General features: G+C 40.4%; 1 protein-coding gene across 3 annotated transcripts in view; it reads right to left on the bottom strand.

Annotated features, from left to right (window-relative positions):
• PANK1 (pantothenate kinase 1) overlaps nt 1-24,644 on the bottom strand; it is a 75,930-nt gene that overhangs the window by 50,256 nt on the left and 1,030 nt on the right. The window contains exon 1 of one of the 3 annotated variants that reach the window (XM_043982668.1): nt 24,378-24,576. The exons of the other annotated variants lie outside the window; for them this stretch is intronic. Coding sequence (XP_043838603.1) covers nt 24,378-24,405 — 28 coding nt within the window. The 5' untranslated portion in view covers nt 24,406-24,576. Of the gene's footprint in view, nt 1-24,377; nt 24,577-24,644 lie in introns of those variants that run through there. 3 annotated transcript variants of the gene reach the window in all.

Raw genomic sequence — 24,644 nt, 5'->3', positions numbered from 1 at the left:
GCCCCCATTCTATTTACCAAACCTTTTAGGGCATTTGAGGTGCTCAGGGAGCAGGAGGAATGACAAGGCTATTGTGGCTTTTTTCAATGAGGTTTATGATTAACAGTTTGTTTATTCAAAGTATCCTCATAATTTCTGAAACGAAATGATGGTGGAGATTTCGTCAGTAGGATTAAGCAGTTTCATGAACCTAAAAATGTCTCCCTGAGATGATAAGTACACAAATAAGTGAGATGAACAAAAAGGCCAGGACTGATACTAAGAGAGCTCTGAGCAGGGAGAGGTCCCAGCATAGGCATCCAGGAATGCTTCATGGAGGAAGCAGCACCCGAGTTGGGCTTTGAAGGATAGATAGGATTTCAACTATGAGAGGGGGAGGGGAGGCTTCTCCTTTCCCAGAGTAATATTACCAAGAAACCACCAACTCTGTCTGGCTGCCTGGCCCACCTGTATTTCTACCACCTGGCTTTTGCTGAAGTACAATTAAGACACCCCCACACACACACACACACTCAGTTCCCAGCAGAGATTTCTCCTCCCCCTACTACTTCCCACCCCTAAGTGTCCACCAAGTAATTACTGTGCTCTGGGTTCCAAGAGTCAGAAAGGTGAGTGGGCTGGCCTGTCCATTTCCCAGAAATGTTCTCTAAAAGAAGAGTGGTATAGGAAACATAACTCCCTGCCCCCCGTAATTAGTGACAGCAGAAGCCAAAGCACAACTTCCATATGTTCCAGTGAGATTCTTGAAGGATATGTGAGTTATGACGGAGATGATTCATAGCCAGACAGATCTCGGATGGAGACCCAAGAGTTAGTGTGGGCAGGCCGCTCTTGGCTTCTTCTGTTACTTCTGGAGGAAGGGCACATGAGGCCAGGTCAGAAATGTTTCTCTTCATCCTGTGGCAGCCATCTCCACAGCAGTGTGAGTATCTGTGCCATTTCAAGGTCTAAGATGTCTCTGGCAACAATGCTATCTACATCGGGATTGCTCCTGCTTGTACAGTACCAAAGGTACTCTTTGGAAAGGAATTCTTGTCAAATGAGGCTGCACTCTTTGCAAATGTCCTCCAATATTGGCCAGTCTCTGTTGTCTACCTAAGCTAAGGGCAATCTTTCTGGAGCAGACAGTCCTTTCTGAACTCAGGACTAATCTCAGGGCCCTCAGATATAAGTGCCTTTTTTTTCTAGGGGGGTAAACCCAAAGTGGACTGGTTTACATAATTAACCTAAGGGTTATATAAGGTCAGTGACATTGGGAGCTTGGGTTGTTGATGGATGGGCAATCTGCCCAGTTTGTATATTAATAAATATCCTGATAACAGTTTTGACTGGAGCTACTATTATCTTCAAAGGAGTGGGGCACAAAAGCTTTGTGAAAATTAAAAAAAAAAAAACTTGTTGCACATTTGACAAGTTTACAAAACTAGAAGTGACTATGCTTCAAGAAAACTATTAACCCTTAACAAGTAAGAAAAAAATGGGGCAGCTAGGTGGCACAATGGATAGAGTACTGGCCCTAGATTCAGAAGGACCAGAGTTCAAGTCTGACCTCAGACACTTGACACTTACTAGCTATGTGACCCTGGGCAAGTCACTTAACCCTCACTGCCACACACACACACACAAAACAAAAACAAAACAAGTAAGAAAAAAGGATTAAAATAAACCATAATTAATTTGACAATTTCTAATGCTTAATGATCATGGTAGTACATATTTACTTAGCACTTAAAGTTTACAAAATGCTTTATACACATTATTTTCACTTGACTTTGATCTTCCTACCAACCCTGTGAGGTAGGTGCTACTATTATGCCCATTTTACAGATGAGGAAATGGAGGCTAAGAAAAATTAAATGACTTGCCCAGAGTTGCCCAGCTAGTAAGTATCTGAGGCAGGATTAGAATTCAGGTCTTTTTGCCTCCAGGTCCAGCACTTTATTCCTTGCTCTATCTTTCAGCCTTACGACTTCTTGGTAAAAGTAATTCCCCAAATGAAGGTTCTTACAATCGCAACATACATTAAGGAATAATAGGAATAACAACAGCCTTGATCCATCACTTTGTTTCACTTCTACTGGCAAAGTCATATATCTTGAGCACTTCAAACTAGGTGGGTCACGATCCTCAAAATAAAGCAATGGCTAATGTAAAGAGAGGCCATCCAATATACCATGAAGATAAAACTGTTTTGGCTCCCTATGGCCTCCACCTCTTGAGTGTCTGGCTGGCTTTCCCCCCCTGATTGAAATGCAGGTACAGAGAACTCTCCACCATCAATGAATAGAAGGTAACCCCACCTTCAAACCTAAAATTTTATGAACTGAACTCTGCTCAAGCTCACTAAGTTTTAGAATTAAAAGCAAATCAGGAATGTTGGCCTGGACTTAGTCACTTAAACTACATTTGTCAGCAGCCAGAACTGTGAACTATCTCAACATTCCAAATCCAACACAGGCAAAAATGTGTAGCAGATTTATTACCACTGAATCATTACAAAACACAGTACCATTTCTGGAAGACCTTGTGGCACACCAGGACTACCAATGGGGCAGGGGTGCTTCCTGTAGCAAATCCTGATGCCATACAATGCAATCCATGATGCGTAAAGATAAAAAAAAGTAACAAAAAAATCAAAAAGTATATTAACCACCCCCAGCACAAAGAAGTTATCTTCCAGGGACATGCAGCTCAATACATCGGACTCTCCCAGTGTGCTCGTTGGAACTTGGAATAAAGGATTCTCAGTTCAACGTCTGCTTGTCCTACCTGACAAAGATGACTGGAACTACAAGTAGATCAGAGGGTTGTGGTGCTGGAGCTAGAAAGGACCCTAGAAGTCATCTAATCTAAGCACTTCTTTTTATATGTGAGGAAAGTAAGGGCCAGAGTGATTAAGTAGCTTGTCCAAGGTCATGCAGATTGGAGGTCTTAGAAAGCACCTCCTCCTGCTGCACAAGACTGCCTTTGGTCTCATTTTACAAATGGAGACACTGAGGTCCTGAGAGGATGAAATCGATGGTTAGTTAGTGGCACAGCAAGGTCTAAAACCCAGTGTCCCAATGGGAAATCTGAATTTAGAATCGCCTAGTCTGGCTTCTAGTTCTAGTTTAGGGATGGAGAAAGTTTTAGAAGTGCTTGGAAGGAATTTGATCTAACATTGTATCAATTAGTTGCTCTACTCTGATACACATTATTACCCTCTACCCCGAGGCCAGAGCACAGAAATTCACAGCAAAAGTACTGGCAAGCAATGTACCCTCCAAGTACCCAAACCATGTTTAAATCCATTTCCAAACAGTTTTGAAGTTGAAGGTATCTTGTGGCTTAGGGGGAAAAATGCATTCCTCAAGCAGTCTGTATAATTAAGTTCTGTAAACTGAATCCTTTTTTCCTCCCCATTGATCTTTTAAAACTTTTAAATTTTAAAGTTAAGCAGGTGTTCTTCATTTTAAAAAAATAGGCCCCTGAGATACAAATCCATGAATCTGTGTCCTGTGGGCATCCTGTAAAACCATGTATGTAGCCAGACACAACTATACATAAGGCCAAAATGACAAACACAGCATTAAATGGTCCATCACCTCTTCCCCTTCCCTTTATAAGGAGACAACAAATGTGTAACAGTGATCGTGAGAAACAGAAAGAGAAATGGGGGGAGATCTTACTGTTCCTCATACACAGCATGCCATCTCCCATCTCGATGCCTTTGCACTGGCCGTGCCTCATGCCTGGAATGCCTTCTTCTAGGACCACCTTCTACATGAAGCCTTTTCTGTTCTTCCCAGATGCTGATGGCTTTCCCTCAAAATTATCTTGTCTCTACCTGGCACAAACATATATGTGTGCATGTATGTATGTATATATGTGTATGTATGTATAAATGTTATTTCCCTTTAAAATCCCAAACCTTGTCCCCAGACTAAGAGCAGGGACTTTTTAGATGTTTTTCTTTGTCTCCCCAAATCCTGGCAAATAATAGGTACTTAATAAAGGAATGTTGAGACAGTAAGAAAATGGGAAAGATAACAAAAGGGAAAGCCACAGATTCAAAGAGCCAAGTTCCCATGGTACTTTCACAATGATGAAGCTAGGGTACTAGAATCATTCCTCATGATGTCAATTTAAAATAATGCCCTCTCAGTTTATTCTTAAAACAAGGAATCTCTCTCAGAAACCTAGAGTGCTACCTGGACTGTATTTTCTCCGAAATAGAAGAGGGGCATGCCAATTTAATTACCCTGATTCCCAAGGCATATGTCATCCTGCAGAATTCATTACTGTGCAGGCCAGCACACCTTACCCTCCCTCTTGGCACATTCCCCCATTGGCTCCCAGGCTTTGTATCCTGTAGGCAATAGATAAGATGATACACCCCTCTCACATTTGCTTCAGCCCCCACCTCTTTCCTGCCCTGCCTCCATCTTCCACCTGGCAACTGAAATCAGAAACACACAGGGTTGCTAAGTTTGGGGCTATCAGAGGCTAGAACTATGCACATGAGGAAAAAAACCACTCCATTTCCTATGCCTTTCCAGAGGTTCTGATAGGCAGGGGAAACACATTTATGGTACTTATGAAAGTTAAAAAGCACCCTCTTCCACCCCAACCTTCAGACTGCATTTTTAAAAGAAAAAAAATCTAAAAATTAACAGAGAAAACTCTTCAGTGATGATAGGAAGGAAGACCGAAGAAAGGAAGGAAGAAGGAAGGAAGGGGGGCAGCTAGATGGCTCAGTGGATAAAGCACTGGCCCTGGATTCAGGAGGACCTGAGTTCAAATTTGACCTCAGACACTTAACACTTACTAGTTGTGTGACCCTGGGCAAGTCACTTCACCTTCATTGCCCTGAACAAAAAGGAAGGAAGGAAGAAAAGAAGGAAGACAGTCCCTACCTTCAGCAAGTCTGCAATCTAATGGAAAAAAGACATGACACAAAAAGAAAACTGGCCTGGGGACCCTCTTTAAATGGAGGCTTTGGGAGGAGTTCTGCTCAGCCCTCCAAGGAGAGACAAGCTACTGAAGTGGGAGTAAGTAGTTTCCTGATGATGAGGTTCTTGGGGGCCTGATGGAGTCCAGTCCTGGCTGGACACAGTGTCTCTCCCTCCCTCCCTCCCTCCCTCCCTCCCTCTCTCCCTCCCTCCCTCTCCCTCCCTCTCTCTCTCTCTCTCTCTCTCTCTCTCTCTCTCTCTCTCTCTCTCTCTCTCTCTCTCTCTCTCTCTCACACACACACACACACACACACACACACACACACATTGGCTGGCCAGGGAGCCCTCTTTAATTGAAGGCTTTGGGTAGAGTTCTCTGTTCTGCACTCCAGCTCTCCAAAGGTGAAAGACAAAAAACAAAATCAAAGTTGCTAACTTTTTTTACCAGCTGTAGGACAGGACACTGAGCAAGTCACTTAAACCTCTTAGCACGTTTCTCATCTATGAAATGGTGATGACAACTATACTTAATTCACAGAGTTGTGAGGGTTGATCGAGATATGCTAAAAATATGTACACCAAGTAATGTATACCATTTTGCAGACCTTAAAGTCTATAGATATGACCTGTTATTAGTACACACACACACACACACACACACACACACATCCATACACATATGGGAGAAATAACTACGGGGAAGGGAGTGAAGGGAGGGGAGGACCAAAAGTTGAAGGGGTAGGGGGTGCCATTCATAAAAGCCAATCCATACAAGATGACCCAAGGTGAAAACTGAAGTAAAGTAGGGATTCCTAAGGACAGAGATGTCAAGAAAGAAAATTTAAGAGCTAGGGGACAGAGTCTGCAAAGTTCTACAAATGGGAGGGAGACAAAATGTCCTGTATAGGGAGTAAGTAGGCCAGTTGGGCTGAAACATAGAGTTCCTGAGGGGGAGTAAGTGACTTCAGTTGAGGAAGATCAGTGGGAGTCAGTTTGTGATGCACTTTAAATGCCATACAAAGAAGGCTGTAATTTATTCTGGAGGCTACTGAGAGCCCCCTGGAGTTTTCTGAGCAGAGGTATGTTCCATTAAGATCTGTGCGTGAGAGAGAAAGGACTTCAGAGGTCACCTAGTCCAACCCTTTCCTTTTACAGAGGAAGACACAGAGGCACAGAGACAGTAAGTGTCTTAAGGTCATATAATAAGTGGCAGAGTTAGAATTTGAGACCAAGTCCTGAGTCCAAAACAACCACCTTTTCCATTGTACCACAACATCTCCTATGAGGTAGACCAAGGAGGCACTATTAGCCCTATTTTACCAATGAGAAAAATGAAGCCAAGAAATTAAATGTCTTTTTCAAGTCCACACTAGTTAGCCAAAGTGGTGGTCTCAATCTTTTTGCTCTAAGCCTAAATGTTTTTATTCTACCACAGCTGGCCCAAGGTTCTCAATTTTGCAGTCAATCCAAAATTCTCCATCAGAAACTCAATGCAGCCAAAAAAAAGAATGTGGTTGTTTTCTGTTTTTATTTTTATTAAACTTGACTGTTTTAAACATAGATATGTTTAAACAGGTGATGAAATTATAGCATTGGGATCAATGAGCTGGATAACACCCTATTAGCATTTCCTCCTGTGACCCTTAAAGTCAAAAAGACTGGACACTGGGTTTCTTTGTTATTTCTGAAGTTTTCATTCAAAAACTATGACTTCAGTGAACAAGCAAAGGGACCCATTCTGATTTAATCATTTCACTAAATAGCTCCAAAGGTGTTAGTCAGCACATGCTCACAAAGGTATAATCACATTACCTGCTTAAGCAAATCCCAGTTTAAGCAATGGAGAGGCTTAATTGTATGTCTTGACTGGATACCAGAGCCTTCATACTCCAGGGAAGCCACTGATATCTAACTACCTGGGAGTGGCTTATTAAATCATCTCTCAAGGGAGCAACACAGCCATGTGTGCTGGGCCAAATAGGCTTGCCAGCATCCTGTTTCATTTCATACCAGGCTTTAATCACTCCATTTCTCCTGGACAATTAAGTTCTAGCTTCTAAAGCAGACCAGGTGGTGATGAGGAGAGGCAGAAAAGCATCTTGTATGGTAAGTACTACATGTGAACAAGACCCAGTACAATATACACACTCTTTTAATACCTTCCCAGATTAACCACAGGTCTACCTGGAACAGCTTGAAATCAGGAATTATTAAGCCTGCACAAACTTTTTTTTTCATGAATTCAGCTAACAAATATTCAAATGAGCTACTGAGAAAGGAGGAAGAGTCTTAAACTTGAAATCAGGAGATAAGGACTTGAGGCCTCCCTCCTTCATCAGCTTACTATGTGACCCTGGGACAAGTTACTTACCCCCTCGAGGCTTTAGTTCCTCACCTATACAACTTTCACTACTTACCTTAAGAGTTCTTGTAAGGATCAAATGAAATAATGCACAAAGACATGTGTAATGAGAAAGTATTATATAACCACCAGTAGTTCGTTACTGGAGACATGGGCATGTTTGCAGGCAATAGAGAAGGAGCTCGTAGATAGGGACAGAGGGAAGATAAAAGTAACAATGGAGATGTGAGTAACAATGATCAACTGTGAAAGACTTAGCTACTTTTATCAATACAATGACTTGAAACAAATCCAAAGGATTTGTGATGAAAAACACTCTTCCTCTCAGAGTGCAAACTGAAGCATATTGTTTTTCATTTTCTTTATTTTTCTTACTTTTTTGAAACATGACTAATATAGAAATGTTTTTCATGACTTCATATATATAATGGTATCATAATGCTTGCCTTCTAAATGGGTGGGAAAGAGGTTGGAGGGAAGGAATTTGGAACTCAAAAATTTTAAAGTGAATGCTGTTTTTTATTTAAAAAGAGAATGGAAGATGGCAGAGGAAAAGCAGTGACTTCTCAAACTCGTGACATGATTGCTCCAAAAAACATCCAAATAATGCCATAGGACAATTCCTGGAGAAGCAAAACCCACAGAAGAATGGGCTGAAATCATCTTCCAACCAAGAATGGCTTGGAAGATCAGAAGGAAGGAGCTGCTATGAGACAGGAGTAGAGCCCAACCCCACAATCACCCTGACACAGATCCAGCCCCAGGAAGGCCTCACGAGAGAAAGAGACTCCCCCCCTCCCCCCCCCCCAGCCTCTGAATCAGCTACAGTGCCAGTGTCATCTCGAACTAAGCTCACAGTCTGGTGAGAGGGCTGAGCCCTGGGCACGGGGGGGGGGGGGGGGGAGATTACAGGGGTCTCTGCTGGTGCTGAGGCAGAACTTGGGTTTTTCACCCCTGCTGGGAACCAGGAGGTAGGCTTGAGTAGCAGTAGCCCAGGTGGGGGAGAGGCACAGGCTTGTCAGAGCTGACAACCACAACACACAAAGCTGGTTGATTAGCAAGTTGGTCTGGGGTCATCTACAGACCAGGGAATAGGCCAGGTAAGTGAAGAACCTGCTCCTCCTTAAATCATACCACCTGGGACCTTCTGAAGCTTGGGATAGTACAGCCTGGAAACAGTGCCCCACTTTAAGGAGCTATAATTCTAGTAAAAGAAAGGCAAGATGAGTAGACAGAGAAAGGTGAGGACCATAGAAAGTTTCTTTAGTGACAAAGAAGATCGAGGTGCACCCTCAGAGGAAGATGTCAACATCAGGGCCCCTATAAAGCTTCCAAGAAAAATATGAATTGGTCTCAGGCTATAGAGGAGCTCAAAAAGGACTTTGAAGATAAAGTTAGAGAGATAGAGGAAAAAATAGAAAGAGAAATGAGGGTGATGCAGAAAAGACATGAGAAAAAAGTCAACATATTAAAAAGCCTAATTGGCCAAATGGAAAAGGAGATACAAAAACTCTCTGAAGAAAATAATTGCCTAAGAATTAGGATTGAACAAATGGAAGCCGGTGACTTTCTGAGAAACCAAGACACAATAAAGCAAATCCAAATGAATAAAAAAATAGAGGGCAATGTCAAATATCTTCTTGGAAAAACTGCTGACCTGTAAAATAGGTCCAGGAGAGATAATTTGAAAATTTTTGGTCTACTTGAAAACCATGATCAAGGAAAGAGCTTAGACATAATCTTCCAGGAAGTTGTCAGGGAAATTTTCCCTGATATTCTAGAAGGAGAAGGCAAAATAGAAATTGAAAGAATCCATCATTCACATCCTGAAAGAGATCTCAAAAGGAAAACTCCGAAGGAATATTATAGCTGAATTCCAGAGCTCTCAGGTCAAAGAGAAAATATTGCAAGCTGCCAAAAAGAAAGAATTCAAGTACTGTGTAGCCCCAGTCAGGATAGCACAAGATCTAGCAGCTTCTACATTAAAGGACCAGAGGGCATGGAATATGATATTCCAGAGGGCAAAGGAATTAGGATGACAACCAAGAATCCCATATCCAGCAAAACTGTGTGTAATCTTTCAGAGGAAAAAATGGGACTTCAATGAAAAAGAGGACTTTCAGGTATTCTTGATGAAAAAACCTGAACTGAATGGCAAATTTGACATTCAAATATGAGACCCTAGAGAACCATAAAAAATTGGAGTTGGGAGACATACCTGGGGTTGTACAGTGGGTGACTGTCTTGTATCTGAGGCCAGCTTTTAGATGGGATTCCCCCGGGTCTGGGGTGAATGTTTTGCCCACTGTGTCACCTAGCTGCCCCATGATGACATCTTTAGGATAAAATTGAGGGGTGAGAGGAATTCACTGGGGGAGGGGGAAGGGCAGAGGTAGCACAGGGTGAAATCCCACATAAAAGAAACAGGAAAGGGCTTATGGAGTGGGGGAAGAGATGGGGGAAGAACAGGGCAGTAAATCAATTTTACTCATCAGAATAGGCTCAGACCTTAATCTCATCAGAGTTGCCTCAAGGAGGGATTAACACACACACACACCCAATTGGCTGGACTAATCTATTTAATCTGGGCAGTAAATGAGCCTAACATTCATCAGAATTGGCTCAAAGACCTCAATCTCATCAGAATTGGCTCAAGGAGGGAATAACATACACACTCAATTGGGTAGAGTAATCTATCTAACCCTTCAGGAAAATAGATGGGGAACAGGATATAGAGGGGCAAAAGAAGGGAGGGCAGATTGGGGGAGCGGACAGACAGAAACAAATCCCTTTTGAAGAGGGATAGGGTGAAAGAAGATAGATAATAGAGTAAATATCATGGGGAAGGGAATAGGATGGAGGGAAACAGTTAACAATAGTAATCATGAAAAAGAGAAAAGGGGGAAAATTGTACAAAAAATATTTATAGCAACTCTGTGGTGGCTAAGAATTGGGAATCAAGGGAATATCCATCAATTGAGGAATGACTGAAAAAGCTGTGGTATGTGATTGTAGTGGAATGGTATTGTGCTATAGGAAATGACAAACAGAATGATCCCAGAAAAACCTGGAGAGACTCATATGAACTGATGTATAGTGAAGTGAGCAGAACTGGGAGGACATTGTGCATAGTGACAGCAGTTATTCAATGAGCAACTGTGAATGACTCAACTACTCTCAGCAATACAATGATCCAAGACAATCCCAAGGGACTAATGACGAAGCATATTATCCACCCCCATAGAAAGAACTCATAAAAAGAGCACTCGTGGATTGGACATACATAACCTATATCAGACTGGTTGATATTTTGTGGAGTGGGGAGGAAAGGGAGGGAGGGAGAAAATTTGGAACTCTAAATCTTATGAAAATGAATGTTGAAAACTACCCTTACATGTAACTGGAAAAAAAAATTAAAAAGAGAATGAGGGTGAGAGTGGAGATGATTTGATAGAGAAATCAGGAGCAGATGGAATCAGGGGCACATATAAAGAGGCTGCCTTGGCATCTCTTCATCCAAGACTAGAGTGAGGCAGAGATATCGAAGTGAGATGTCTGAGCAATATAAAACAAGAAAGGAGCACTCTCGAGGACTGGTCTCAGTTTTTGCAGTGGTCCTCAGCTGAAAGAGCTGGGGGAAAGGCTACTATGGAAAGCACCTTGATCCCACTTCTAATATACAGACTCCAGTGGCTGTGGCCATTATTGTCATGCTATGCAAAATTAAAATAAATGAGATCTAATCGAGGACAAGAGAGGCTTTCTACCCTACTCCACCTTCCTCCCCCACCCCAGAGATGCATGAGTTTCAGTGCACAGATTTGATGACACTAAAAATCGAATCTATGCTGAGGGAAAAGCAAAGGGAAAAATGACAGAGGCAAAATTAGTTACTGTGGTACTTCCAGAAGTCAGTCAATAGTACATTTACAAACATTTATAAAGCACTGTGGTGACTGCTAGGAATACAAAGAAAGGCAAAAGACAGCCCCTGCCCTCCAGGAGCTCACTATCTAATATAGGGGATATCTTAGAATCAACTATGTACAAACAAGGTACAGACAGGAAAAATTGGAGATTACCTGCAGGAAGAAGGAACAAGCATTAAGGAGATTCAACAAGGGCTTCTTGTAGAAAGTGAGATTATAGCTGAGACTTCAAACAAGCCAGGGAAGCCAGGAGGCAGAGATACATATGAAGAGTATTCCAGGCTTGGGAAACAATCAAAGAAAATGCAAGGTATCTGAAGATGGACTGTCTTGTGTGAAGGACAACCAGCAGGCCAGCATCACTGAGTCTCAGAGAATGTGGAGGGAAATAAGGTAGAAGTGATCAAAGGTGGAGAGGGCACACATGGTGAAAAGATTTGAACTCTCTCCTTGTGTCATATGAATTTTTACAAACAAATCCAGTGTGAGAGAGAGTACTAATTTCAAGTCCAAGAGTTTGGACCCACTTGCAGATGCCCTTTGTAGGACAACTTCATGCCAGGCCTAAGCTTTCAAATCTCACACCCATGGGGGGAAATGAAAAAAGGTAAAACAGAAAACTTGGTATTGGTAAAAATCAAGAATCCAGTCCTTCACAGAGGTTGCAAAGTCAGATAACAACAGCACGTGAAGGAGGCATAAAACTTTTTTCTAAACAGCCAAGATATGGCAGAGCCAAGATGACAGAGAGAAGCCAGCAAGTTGCCTGAGCTCTCCTGCGGTTCCCTCAAAAAGAACATTAAGGGGCAACTAGGTGGCGCAGTGGATAGAGCACCGGCCCTGGAGTCAGGCATACACGAGTTCAAATCCAGCCTCAGACACTTAACACTTACTAGCTGTGTGACCCTGGGCAAGTCACTTAACCCCAATTGCCTCACTAAAAAAAAAAAAAAAAATTAAACATCCAACATATATAACAGCATTGATAAAGAATGGATAACAGGAGTTTGTGATTTAATTTCCCTTCATTAAAACACCACAAGTGAGGGGCAGCTAGGTGGCGCAGTGGATAAAGCACTGGCCCCTGGATTCAGGAGTGCCTGAGTTCAAATCTGACCTCAGACACGTGACACTTACTAGCTGTGTGACCCTGGGCAAGTCACTTAACCCCCACTGCCCCGCAAAAAAACAAAATTTTTTTTTTAAAATTAAAAAAAAAACCCACCACCACAAGTGGGTGATTCCAAGTCCTCCTGCAGGCCCTTCTAGTGTCCCAGTAGATTGTGTAGAACTCATTGCCCTGGTGAGGAGGGATCAAGAACTGGGAAATCCCAGATCCCCCTGTTGTGGAGTCAAGCAACCTAAGACTTCACACTCAGCATGAGGTCAAGATTTATGGATTTCCTTGCTGTAGTTAAAAACTCTCATGCCACTATAAAATTTCTCTAGGATAATAAGTACAATGCAAAAATATATAAAAGAATTGTAGACTACATCCCAAAACGGTGATGTCAAATATTTAATAATATCTACATAAGTATGTTTATACATACAAGTAGATATCTATGTATAAATATGCATATATAATTCATATATATACACATTATGTATTATTTATATACATCATCCACATGAGAGAGAAACAGAGACAGAAAGAAACATAATGGACTGTTGGGGGAGGAAGGCAGGGTGTTGAATACACTTCTTAGCATGAAAAGTCTCAAATGTTACCATTAATATATTGTCAATGGGAATTCATTCAAGATGTTATTTATGGGTATCCTTTCAATATAGAGGTGAGAAACTTGGTTTTGGAATGTGTCATAAGCAGTCAGCAATAGTTGCTTTTTGGTCAGTTTTGTTCAGGATAAGTCGGGGTTGGGGGCGCCTATGCAAAAGCATGGAGATGGCATGTCAAGTATGGAAAACATCAAAGAGGCTCATTTCACTGGAATATAGAGTATGTAAAGGTTAATAATGTGGAATAAGCCTCAAAAGAAAGAGTTAATGTGCACCATGCCTGGTAAAAGTAGGCTGGAGCCAAATTGGGAATGGCCTTCAATGCCAAATAGGAATGTGTATTTTATCCTATTCATATTTTATCCAAAGCACAGGGAAATAGCTATTATAAAAAAACAAAAGGCATTAATCAAACTTTAAAACACAGACACACACACACACACAAACACAATGTGTAGCCCTACTGATTTTGAGTCACCAATGCCATCCAGAAAGACTCAAAAACATGCTGATACTTTATGATCAGAATACCCCAGTGCATATCCTTTCTGCCGATCATTGGTGAGACTCAGCAATCTGGGAAAACTGGAAGAAAGGAAAGTGGGCAAAGAGTCTTGACTGGGCTTTCCTGACTTAGTCACAAAGGTCTTGACCAAGAGACCCTTAGAGACAAGCCCACTTTGGGACTGCTGCAGGAATATGGTCTGAATCAGACCAGGACAAAGGGCTTTTGGCAGGCTAGAATCTTTTTGAAAAACTGGATGATAATTGAAGAATGGGAAGTTTTCTGTGATTTTGAGAATGAGCTGCTTTCCACAGCTATAATTGAGTCTTTGTCCTACCAGAAATGTTGCAAATGCTTCATTGTAGGCTTAGAGTTGGAAGAGATATCAGAAGTTCAAGAACCAATCCCCTCATTTTACAAATGAAGGACTGTGTTGTTCAGCATCATGGGGTACCATGTTAAGTTACACACATATAGGTTTTAGAAAGCCATTGATGGTTGGACAGGAGATGGGGAACAGCAAACAAGACCATGCCACAGAATGAATAATTGAAAGGGTATGTGTGTGTGTGTGTGTGTGTGTGTGTGTGTGTGTATTAGCCTAGTGAAGGAAGGTCTCAGTTGGGCACATGAGAGCTATCTTCAAATATCTGAAGGATGGTGTAGAAGGCAAGGAATATGGGGAAGATTTTACATAGAAAGACAGGGTAAAGCTATAGCAAGCACCCCTGTTTGAAAAAGAAATACCTGCTCAGCCAGGGCAGCAACCAGAATATCCCTTAAGACCTATGTGACTCTCTACATTGCATATCAAAAGGGCCAGCTGAATAATGATTGTCCATAAAGCACTTGAGACAGTGACTGGCACATTGTAAGTACAAACTAAATCCTTATTTCCTTTCCCTTTTCCCTTTGAAGCCTCCATCCTGATAAGAATCTGTAATGCCTAAAGGATCTCTTTTGTAGGGTCTTTATCTACACACAAGAAAGCATCTACTAGCCCAAGGAACCTCCCCAGACTAACCTAGAACTAAGTAAAATCTTCCACATTGACTTGATCAGTGGATAATCAAGCTCATCTGGCCGTGGTTATTGTGGCTGGCATAAAACACAATTCCAACATACTTTGGGTAAATGGGTCCATACTTTCTGCATGACTGTACTTAACACCCAGAACTCCTTTCTTAGGCTGCAAACCAGGTTTAAGGCAGAGGCAGTAATTAGATGCTAGAACCCAAGGCATAACAAAAGGGTATATACATGTTCATTTCAACTTGTACAGAAAAACAAAATCACTGGACTGCTTTCACAGGGTTTGAGAGTAAACTACCTAGAAACCATGATCTAAAAACACTGGGAGTACAAGTATCTAGAATCCTAAAGGAGTAACTAATTCTTATAATCTTTAAAAAGTAAACAAAAGTTCTTTCTTCCTCAGTGCCTCATATTTTCTTTATGAAAAATTCACCAATTTACATATCTTGAGAATGGAACTATCCAACAGTCAATCATTTACTGAATTCTTACAAAGTACCAGACACAGTACTAAGTAGAGGGGATATGAAAGAAAAGAGTCTCTCTTTTCAAGGGGTTCACAGTCTAATGGGGGAAATAACATGCAAACTAACTCGGCACAGACAAGATACATATAAGGTGTACTTATTCAATTGGAGGTACTCTCAGAGCAAGGCACTAGCTGTGGGAGGTGGAGGTGGGAAAGGGAAGCAAACAAGTCTTCCTGCAGACAGTGAATCTTGAGCTGAGCCATGAAGAAAACCACGAATGTCAGGAGATGAAAGTAGGAAGTACCTTGCCAGAGGAAAAAGGTATGAAGTTGAAAAATGAAATGTCAATTGCCCATTCTTGTGTGAGGAATAGCCAAAAGGCCAATATCATTGGATTGTAGAGTCCTTGAAGGGGAATAAAGTGTCAGAAGACTAGAAAGGCAGGAGAGTAACACAATTACAGCTTAACTTTGGGAAGATCCCTTTAGCAGTTGAGCAGAAGACAGACTGGAGTAGGGAGAGACTTAAGGCAGGGAGACCAACTAGAAGATTACTGCAATAGTCCAAACGAGAAAAAAAAATGGAATAGAGATACTACCTCACTCAGAATTAACTATCTTGAAAGAAAAACAGATCGGAGTTTTCCCATTTTATACGATATTATCCACACCGTGGTACAGAGAAGAGCAGACTAAGTTTAGGGGACCACTGGCTTTAGACCTGAAGAGTTCTTAGATATCTAATGCAACCTCCTCATTTACAGAAGAGGAAACCCATCACCAAAATGGAGATGCTATTTATCTAAAGCCACACAGCTAGTAAGGTCATACAGAGCAAGAATTTGAACCTAGGTCCAATATTCTTTATAGTACATTATGCCTCTAGCCACAAGTGGCTTCTTACCCTCTTGGGTACCAAAATGAGGACAATCTGTGATAGAGACCCGGTGGGTTCAAGACATAGTGACAAAGGATATGTGTCTCGTCTCCCAGAAGTTTTAGGAAATGGAGGCCTGACTCTAGCCAGACTAGGGTATATAGACTCTCCAGGAAGATCTGGTAGATCTGGAAAACTCTATGGCTTCAGAGAGTTTCTGGGGGTCCTGTGCCTATTCTACCTCCCCACCCCACCCCCACATCCTACCAAGTACTTACCAGTGACTTATCTTCTATAAGCCCTGGGAAGCCCACCAAGATTGTGTCAAATGATTTCCTGGCATATCATCCTGCTGCCAGAAGTATTCTGGGCATAGGAAGGGAGAGAATTCTTAATGGTCCATTCCTTTGAAGGAGGGTTGAGAGTCATGTGGTTGATAACTTCCCTAGTGGCTAAAGGGTCCCAGAGCCTTAATACAATAGCACTGAATCATATCATCCCTTGGAGAGCACATTTGTTTATAGTCCAGAGATTTGCCCTGGTACATGGTCAGCCTCTTAACCCATTTAGCAGACATATCCTCTAAAGGTTTTACAGATATCTTTCATTTTTTCAATAAAGAAGAAAACCCTTAACTTTAGCTCCATCTGTCCTCTAAAAAGAGAGATCTCACCTGCCACCCTCCTAAAAGACTCTGTCATGGGCTGAGTGTGTGACATTAGGAAAATCATCTCCCCTTTCTGGACCTCAGACTTTTCTGTCAAATGAGGGAGATGAACAAAGTGATCTCTAAGATCTCTTCCAGCTCTAACATTTGGCAATTTACTAATATCTTTAATCATTCTAGGCTCTTCCCTAACAATACATACACATTTTCTATTATACCTATTTGATTCTTTATTATTGACTCCCTATAAAAATCTTTTCCTCTTGAAATCACCTGATTTTTTTAAACACACACACACACACACACACACACCATGTGATAAGCCAACATACGCATATGAAAGATGTCATAAATCAAGTAACTGGACACCTCCCCTGAGAGCTCCGTGATGTGGGGGAAAGGTCCCCCGAGCAGCTCGGTGTACTTGCTCCCAGCCCAGTACATATGCCTTTGACATCTGACTTTAAAGCATGTCATCCCAAGGTGAAAAACTGGCATGGGCATTAAAGCTATGAAACTACATTTGTTGACAATCTAACTTACAAGTACATTCTTATGAGATCTGGCAATTTGCAAACAGACATATGCAAACAAAAAGAAAAAAAAAGCACAGAGACCCCCTCTAGCCCTCTTTGGCAATCTAGTTCTCAGGAGAACTAGGTCTCATTTTTAAAAATTTTTTAAATTTTTTTGCGGGGCAATGGGGGTTAAGTGACTTGCCCAGGGTCACACAGCTAGTAAGTGTCAAGTGCCTGAGGCCAGAACTCAGGTACTCCTGAATCCAGGATCGGTACTTTATCCACTTTGCCACCTAGCTGCCCCTAGGTTTTTACTTGTGCTCTCTTTTCTCCCATGTCCAGCATGTTCAGTGCTAAGGAACACCATTTCTCCATATTTGGTGCCCATAGGAAACCAAAGACACTTTGTATTAGCTGCTGAATTTCATACCTACAGGTAGGAATACTACTGGAGGAGATGGGGTGTTTAAGAGAAGGACCTACCAGACACGAAGACTCATAACTTAACCACTTAAATGTCAGGCATTTAAAACATTATGAATCGGGGCAGCTAGGTGGCGAAGTGGATAGAGCACCAGCCCTGGAGTCAGGAGTACCTGAGTTCAAATTCGGCCTCAGACACTTAACACTTACTAGCTGTGTGACCCTGAGCAAGTCACTTAACCCCGATTGCCTCACCAAAAAAAAAAAACCCCAACAACAACAAATAAACAAACAAACAAACAACAACAACAAAAAAAAACCCATTATGAATCCCTATCCAGTTGGCTGATGTGTTGATTTCAGGTAAAATTCCCCTGCATAGCAACAGCTCACATTTCAACATAGGGTCTAAAGCCTACAAAGCACATTCCTCTCAATAACCTGAAAAGTAGGTACTGAAATATTCCTATTTTCAATTTATAGGCAGGGAAATTGTGGCTCATAAAGTTTAAGCAATTGGTATGACTAAAACAGACAGATACTGTTCTGACCAGAATTTTCTGATACACAAACAAAAAAAAAAAGCCACTTTGTAATAAAAAAATTGGTATGATACGTCAATTTCTATTAAAAAAAAAAAAGGTGTGACCTTGCCCAAAGAAATAGAGCTGGTATCAGAGTTGGAATTGGAACTTGGGTCCAGCTAACAAAAATTAATCCATTTGTTCAATTTAATTATATGTACATACATATATATATATATATATATATATATATATTTCTTACTGCATGTAAGACCATGCATATAAAGTTCTTGCATAATAACCCTGAGCTTCAAAACAAAAAAGGTACCATGTGCCCGAATATGACTACAGGTGTACAACCAGGGCCCAATTAGTGCCAGTAATCAGTCTTCTGAAAATAGAATAATTTAGATTTATGCTGCATATATCCATTGTGCCAGAACCAACTACCATGTTTTATATAATCATTGAATAACAAATCCAAATACACATGACCACTTCAGGAGATTCACTATGTATCCTAATGAGTACCCAGCTATATTTTTAGTGAATGTAAAAAACTAGAAACAAAGAAGAAACATAAGGATAGGGAAAGGAATGAACAAATTTTGGTAGATTAATGTAGAATACTATTGTGCAAATAAACAATAACAAATGATGAATTCAGAGAAACATGGGAAGACCTAAATGAACTGATGATGAGTGATGTAAGCCCCAGTAAAAAAACCAGGATGAGTATAATTATCTGAATGAAAAGAACACTGAAAGGCAGACACAGCCTGATCAATGATAACACCCAACTTTAGTCTCAGAGAACAGATGATTAAACATGATCTCCTCCTCTGGGTAGAAAAGTGGAAGAGCACAGTAGTGAAATATTGACTCCTGTTAGACCCTTTAATTTTTTTCTTTGTTATGAGGAAGAGTTCAGTTTGTAGGGAGATTGATTAGGTAAAGAACAGTAACACAAAGATTCAGGGTATCAATGACTGAAATAAACGAATGGCCTTGAGTAAGTCACTTTCCCTCTTTAGGGCTCACCTGTAAAGAAGGACTGGACTCGATGATTTCAGAAAGAGTGTGGCACAGAAGAATGCTAGATTTGAAACCAGAAGACCTGAATTGGAATCTTGTCTCTATTTACAAACTGACTCTAGGTAAAATATTGCAGACTTCTGGGCTTCTATGTCCTCATTTATAAAAGCAAGAGGTCAAAGTTGGTGTCCTCTGAAGACCTTACCAACTCTAGGTTTTTTGATCCTGCTCTCTCTAAGGACCCCTAATAACTCTGAAATACTCTGACTCTATGAACCAAAAGGTCCAGAGCAATTGGTACCTGCAATCCCAATGAAACATGAAAAGATTTGTTCCAGGTTATGAATGGAGAAACTAAGGCTGGAAGGTTTGAAATGTAAAACAGTTCATAGAATAGAGTACTACACAGTGAGGGAAACTTCAGCAGTCCTTTGATTAAAAAAAAAAAAAGAGGGGCAGCTAGGTGGCGCAGTGGATAGAGCATATGCCCTGGAGTCAGGAGTACCTGAGTTCAAATCTGGCCACAGACACTTAACACATACTAGCTATGTGACCCTGGGCAAGTCACTTAACCCCAATTGCCTCACTAAAAAAAAAAAGAAAAGAAATATTTGCAAAGCCCTTAGCACAAAGCCTGGCACATAGTAGGTGCTTAATAAATGTTTATTTCCTTTGTCTTTAATTCTAAATCCTCTGGAAACTAAGCTAGGATGCTTCCCCGCTTGTGAATTACTAATCATGCTTTAAAAAAAAAAAAAGTCTACCTATCTATCCCACACAAAAGCAGCCAGGAATTCGAGGGGGTGGGGGGGCAGGATTTCAGAATTGGCATTATATAGCTTCCCTAGCTACCAAGCAACTGCAAATCCTCCTTTCTCTCCAATTATTCTGATTCAGGAATAACAGAGAATCCAAATCCTGAATGCTAAAACTGGCCCTGGTCTAAACTGTGTTGTTTTGAAAAGGTTGAAGCCTTTCACTTTTCAAAAATGTGGTTTTATAAAATTAGTTACAGATTTCAGCATCTCCAATTCCAGCATTCAAGTAAAGAAAATCTGGACATCATGAACTTTCTCCCAATTCTCCTAATCAATAAATTCTATAATTTGGAGAGCTGGTGGGTAGGTCCCAGGCATTAATAATCAAATACGTTTCAGGGTTTTTTGTTTGTTTGTGGGACAATGAGGGTTAAGTGACTTGCCCAGGGTCACATAGCTAGTAAGTGTCAAGTATCTGAGGCAGGACTTGAACTCAGGTCCTCCTGAATCCAGGGCAAGTGTTCTTTCCACTGCACCACCTAGCTGCCCCCCAAGTTTTTTTTAAAGATAATAAAGGGCAACAGAAACCCTTCAATCTCTTCCCTATGTCTTTTTTTCTGTAGCCTAATTTTAAAATTTGTATTTTGTATCTCCAGTATTTCCATTGCTTTTGCTTCTCATCTGTAAAATGTAGCCTTAGTGTTTAAAAGTTTAGAATTTCAAGGCAGCTCTTGTAAAGTACTTTGTGTCCTTTTTCTTGTCTTTTAAAAAGCATGTACTCATCATTTTGATGAAAAAAAATGGGGGTTTAAGAGTACATAGTAGGGGCAGCTAGGTGGCACAGTGGATAGAGCACCGGCCCTGGAGTCAGGAGGACCTGAGTTCAAATCCAGCCTCAGACACTTAATACTTACTAGCTGTGTGACCCTGGGCAAGTCACTTAACCCCAATTGCCTCACTTAAAAACAACAACAACAACAACAACAACAAAGAGTACATAGTATATTAGGTGTTTTACCTCATTCGGGTCAGAGAAACATTTCCATGGCCAAGTCTCAGTGACAGCTATATAGGGTGTGGTAGAAAGAGCACTGGATTTGGAATCTGAGGTACACATTGCAAATCCCAAGCTCAGCTACTTACTGCACATCTATGACCTTGGGCAAGTCACTTTAATTCTGTGATCTTAATTTCCTCATTGTAAAATGAATCAATAGGACCATTTGACTTTCTCCATCTCTTATGAATAATATTGCTCAATGATTTAAGTTAATTAGTTATTAAGTCCCTAAGAAGTGTCAGGGCCCTGCCCTCAAGGAACTTATATCTTGATAGGCAGACAACGAAACACATAAATTGGTATATAAAGCTAAATACAGATTAGATGTAAGATATTCAGTAACATACTCCTTTTTTTTTTTAATTCTATAAGCCTATGCCTACGGATCAACTGTCTGGACCTGTGAATTAAGAATAGCATTCAAATAGGAATAGGCTTACATATTTCTAGATTGGCCTCACATGACCACATTGTGGTTTAAAGGTATATCCTGAAGAAGTCTCTGAATCTCTGGGAATTAAGTGAAGAGAGACCTAACCATCAAAGACTCCAAAGCAGAAAGTCTATTTCTACCTATGAAACCCCAAACCATGGATTCATAGAATTCAGTCTCAGTTTTTGCTCAAGCCTGTAGTTGGAAAATTCACTAAAAATAACACCAGTTGTTTGAGTTTGTTTTTCCCCTGCTGCTGGTTGTCTGTATCAATAAGCCAACAAAGATTTATGTGTTCCTAAATCTCTGCTGATACACAAGACTCCTGCTTAAGCATAGATTACAGTAGATAACCTCTAGGGTTCATGTCAACTCTAAAATTGTTATGATTCTACTGGGACAATAGAAATTTCTCCTGATCTCAGAGCTTATAATGTAATTGAGGTCACATGAAACAATAAACACACAACACAAGACAGGATACAATTATGTAATTCAGTTATGTAGTAGAGATGTTCAGGGAAGAAAGAGATGAACGAAATGTGGAATATTAGAGAATCCTGGAATTTCAGAGTAAGAAGGGCTTTCCAATATCTAATCAAACCTGAGGAGGACCTGTACACTTAACACACCACTGAACTTAGGAGAGAACTAAATTCTAAACAAGTAATTTGACCAAGATCCTATAGCTCTTTAGTGCTATAGTCAGGTGATGGAACTTGGGGGCAGCTATGTGGTGCAGTGGATAGAGCACTGGCCCTGGAGTCAGGAGGACCTGAGTTCAAATCTGACCTCAGAAGCTTGACACTTACTAGCTGTGTGATGCTGGGCAAGTCACTTAACCCCAACTGCCACTGTCCCCCTCCCCACACACAAATAAAGAGATGGAACTGTGGGAGGCAGCTAGGTGGTACAGTGGATAAAGCATCAGCCCTGGATTCAGGAGGACCTGAGTTCAAATATAGATTCAGACACTTGGCACTTATTAGCTGTGTGACCCTGGGCAAGTAACTTAATCCTCATTGCCCCACAAAAACAAAAAAAACAAAGAGATGGAACTGTGGCTGAGCCAAGGGTAGAAAAGAAGTAAAGACACTTCAGGTGAAAGGATTGTATGTTCTCCCTAGAGAGAACAATTTATTGTAATTGCTAAAGATCAGATGAACCCCACCTCCAACATTCCCTTGCACTGAAATGTAGACAGATTCTATTCTTTCCTTTCCTTCTTTATTTTTAAGTTAAAGGTTACTTACTCTGACTCTGATTTTAACTTACCTCTAGCAGTTTCAAACATTAAATGCTTTCTGAGTACCCTGCCCTCTGACAAAACAAACATCACATTAAGAAACATTAAGACACCCCTGCAGAGAGACACTGGCCCACATACTCACTGCAGGTGCCTATCTAATAGAATTGAGGCACTCCTACCTGACCTGCTATATCCTGCCCACATTTTTAGAATGAAGGTAAGCAAAGAGCAAAAGGCTTGAAGTACAAACCAATAAATGGGAAAGAATTATTTGTAAGGCTATAAGACCTTTACCTACTCTCAAAAAATAAGTGTGCACAATTTTTGTAGTGAGTCATACTTCTTTTAATAAGTGAAAATTTTGTATAAGAACACACACACACACACACACACACACACACAGAGAGAGAGAGAGAGAGAGAGAAATATAGTATTTAACAAAAAGACCCCTTCTGTTTCTTAAATATCTGTTGATAAGGAAGTTTCTTCTCTTCCCTCACAGAAAGTTTACTCTATTAACATTTATGCTAGGATCATGGGATACAATAAAAGGTATCCCAAAAGTTTTAGTTGTAAGTTTTTGAAATTCACAACTGCACTAAAGTTTTTGGTATACCCTGTATGTAGCAAGGAGATTATTCTTCCATTCCCTACTTCCCTCACTCAAAGTTTACTTTATTAACATTTGTGCAAAAATAATAGGATCAAGATTTAGAGCTTCCTTCATTTCACAAGTGAAGAAACTGAGGCTCAGAAAGAAGTATCACAATGTCAACCAATGGTAGACCTGGAATTCCAACGTAGGTCCTCTATCAAACTGGTTACCAACTAGCCTATTTAAACTTCAGCAAAGAAAATATGGCTGAATGACAAACACCCAATTCCTATTTGCAGTTTTCTGTTCAAATGACTGTTAATGCCATATTTAATGCCTTATAAAGCCTAGGATTTTTTCACTCTAAGAAGGCAAAGCACTATTTTTTAAATTAAAAGGACAAGTTTAAAAGAAACAAACAAACAAAAAAGTAAGTTCATCTTGTTTAAAAAAAAAACTTCTAGACTTTACCTCACTCCCTCCTGCATACACAAAGTTATAGTGTTAAAGAAATTGCTACAAGCTTTTTTTTCTTCAAAAATAAAATGGTATCACCAGACAACTTTCACTTAAGTGAACATGAGGCATTTATACTACTAACACTTAACAAAAACATTTTAGTGTATTCAATTAGTCACTACATTTCAGCATTGACTAGAAGTTTGACTATAGTACCACTTACAATTCAACAAACATTTGTTTTAAATATGGTGAACAAAACACATTGCTGGGCCTCAGAGGAAAGATAAACAAGGTTTCTGGATTCATGTAGCATGTAATCCAATGGGAAGAACATAAAAATACAGGTAAATATAATACACGATAACTTATGGTAAGTGCATTACACAAACTGGACAACTACTGAACCTTACCAGGCTAGTAAATCACAGTAACAATGAGCAATGTAATTAGTAACCATCAAGTCCATAAACAGAGATAATTTTCCAGCCAGTGTAAAAGCAAATTTTTAAAACTATGCATTGAAGAGTTTTCGGTAACAAAAACGATTTCACGATTCTAGGTAAGACAACAGACTTTTGTGCCAAAATTTCAGCGCCACAGAAATTAAAGTTGTGTAGTCCGTTAGTGCCAATTGTCCATGTGATTCTCCAAGATTTAGGAAACAATAGAAATTTTCAATTAAGAGAAGGAAAACAAAGTATCAAGGGAGAAGAAACTTAAATTGAGAGATCTTGAGGTTCTAGAATGCATTACTCACTCACTCCCAGGATGCTTAATTTGGATATTAAACCTACAGTTTACTTACACTGTTTCTTGCCATTTATCAGCTTCATTAAAGATATACAGGAGAAAGTCACCAGCAGAATAAATAAGGTTTATAGTTCGGATACAAGTTGTAACCACGACCTGCAAATTTACATGCCAGAAAGTCCAGTTTGGAGACACCCTTTCGAACCTAACATTATATAACACAGGCTGCGTATTGTGAAATAACTCATTTTAGCCTTCTAAACACTGTAAATTACAATCAAGGCACAAACTCCCAACCAGACCAAATAAAAAAAAAAGTGAA

This window comes from Dromiciops gliroides, chromosome 2 (assembly GCF_019393635.1).
Source record: "Dromiciops gliroides isolate mDroGli1 chromosome 2, mDroGli1.pri, whole genome shotgun sequence".
NCBI classification, from domain to species: domain Eukaryota; kingdom Metazoa; phylum Chordata; class Mammalia; order Microbiotheria; family Microbiotheriidae; genus Dromiciops; species Dromiciops gliroides.
The sequence above is the reverse complement of the archived record's forward strand: the minus strand, read 5'-3'. Positions and strand labels throughout refer to the sequence as shown.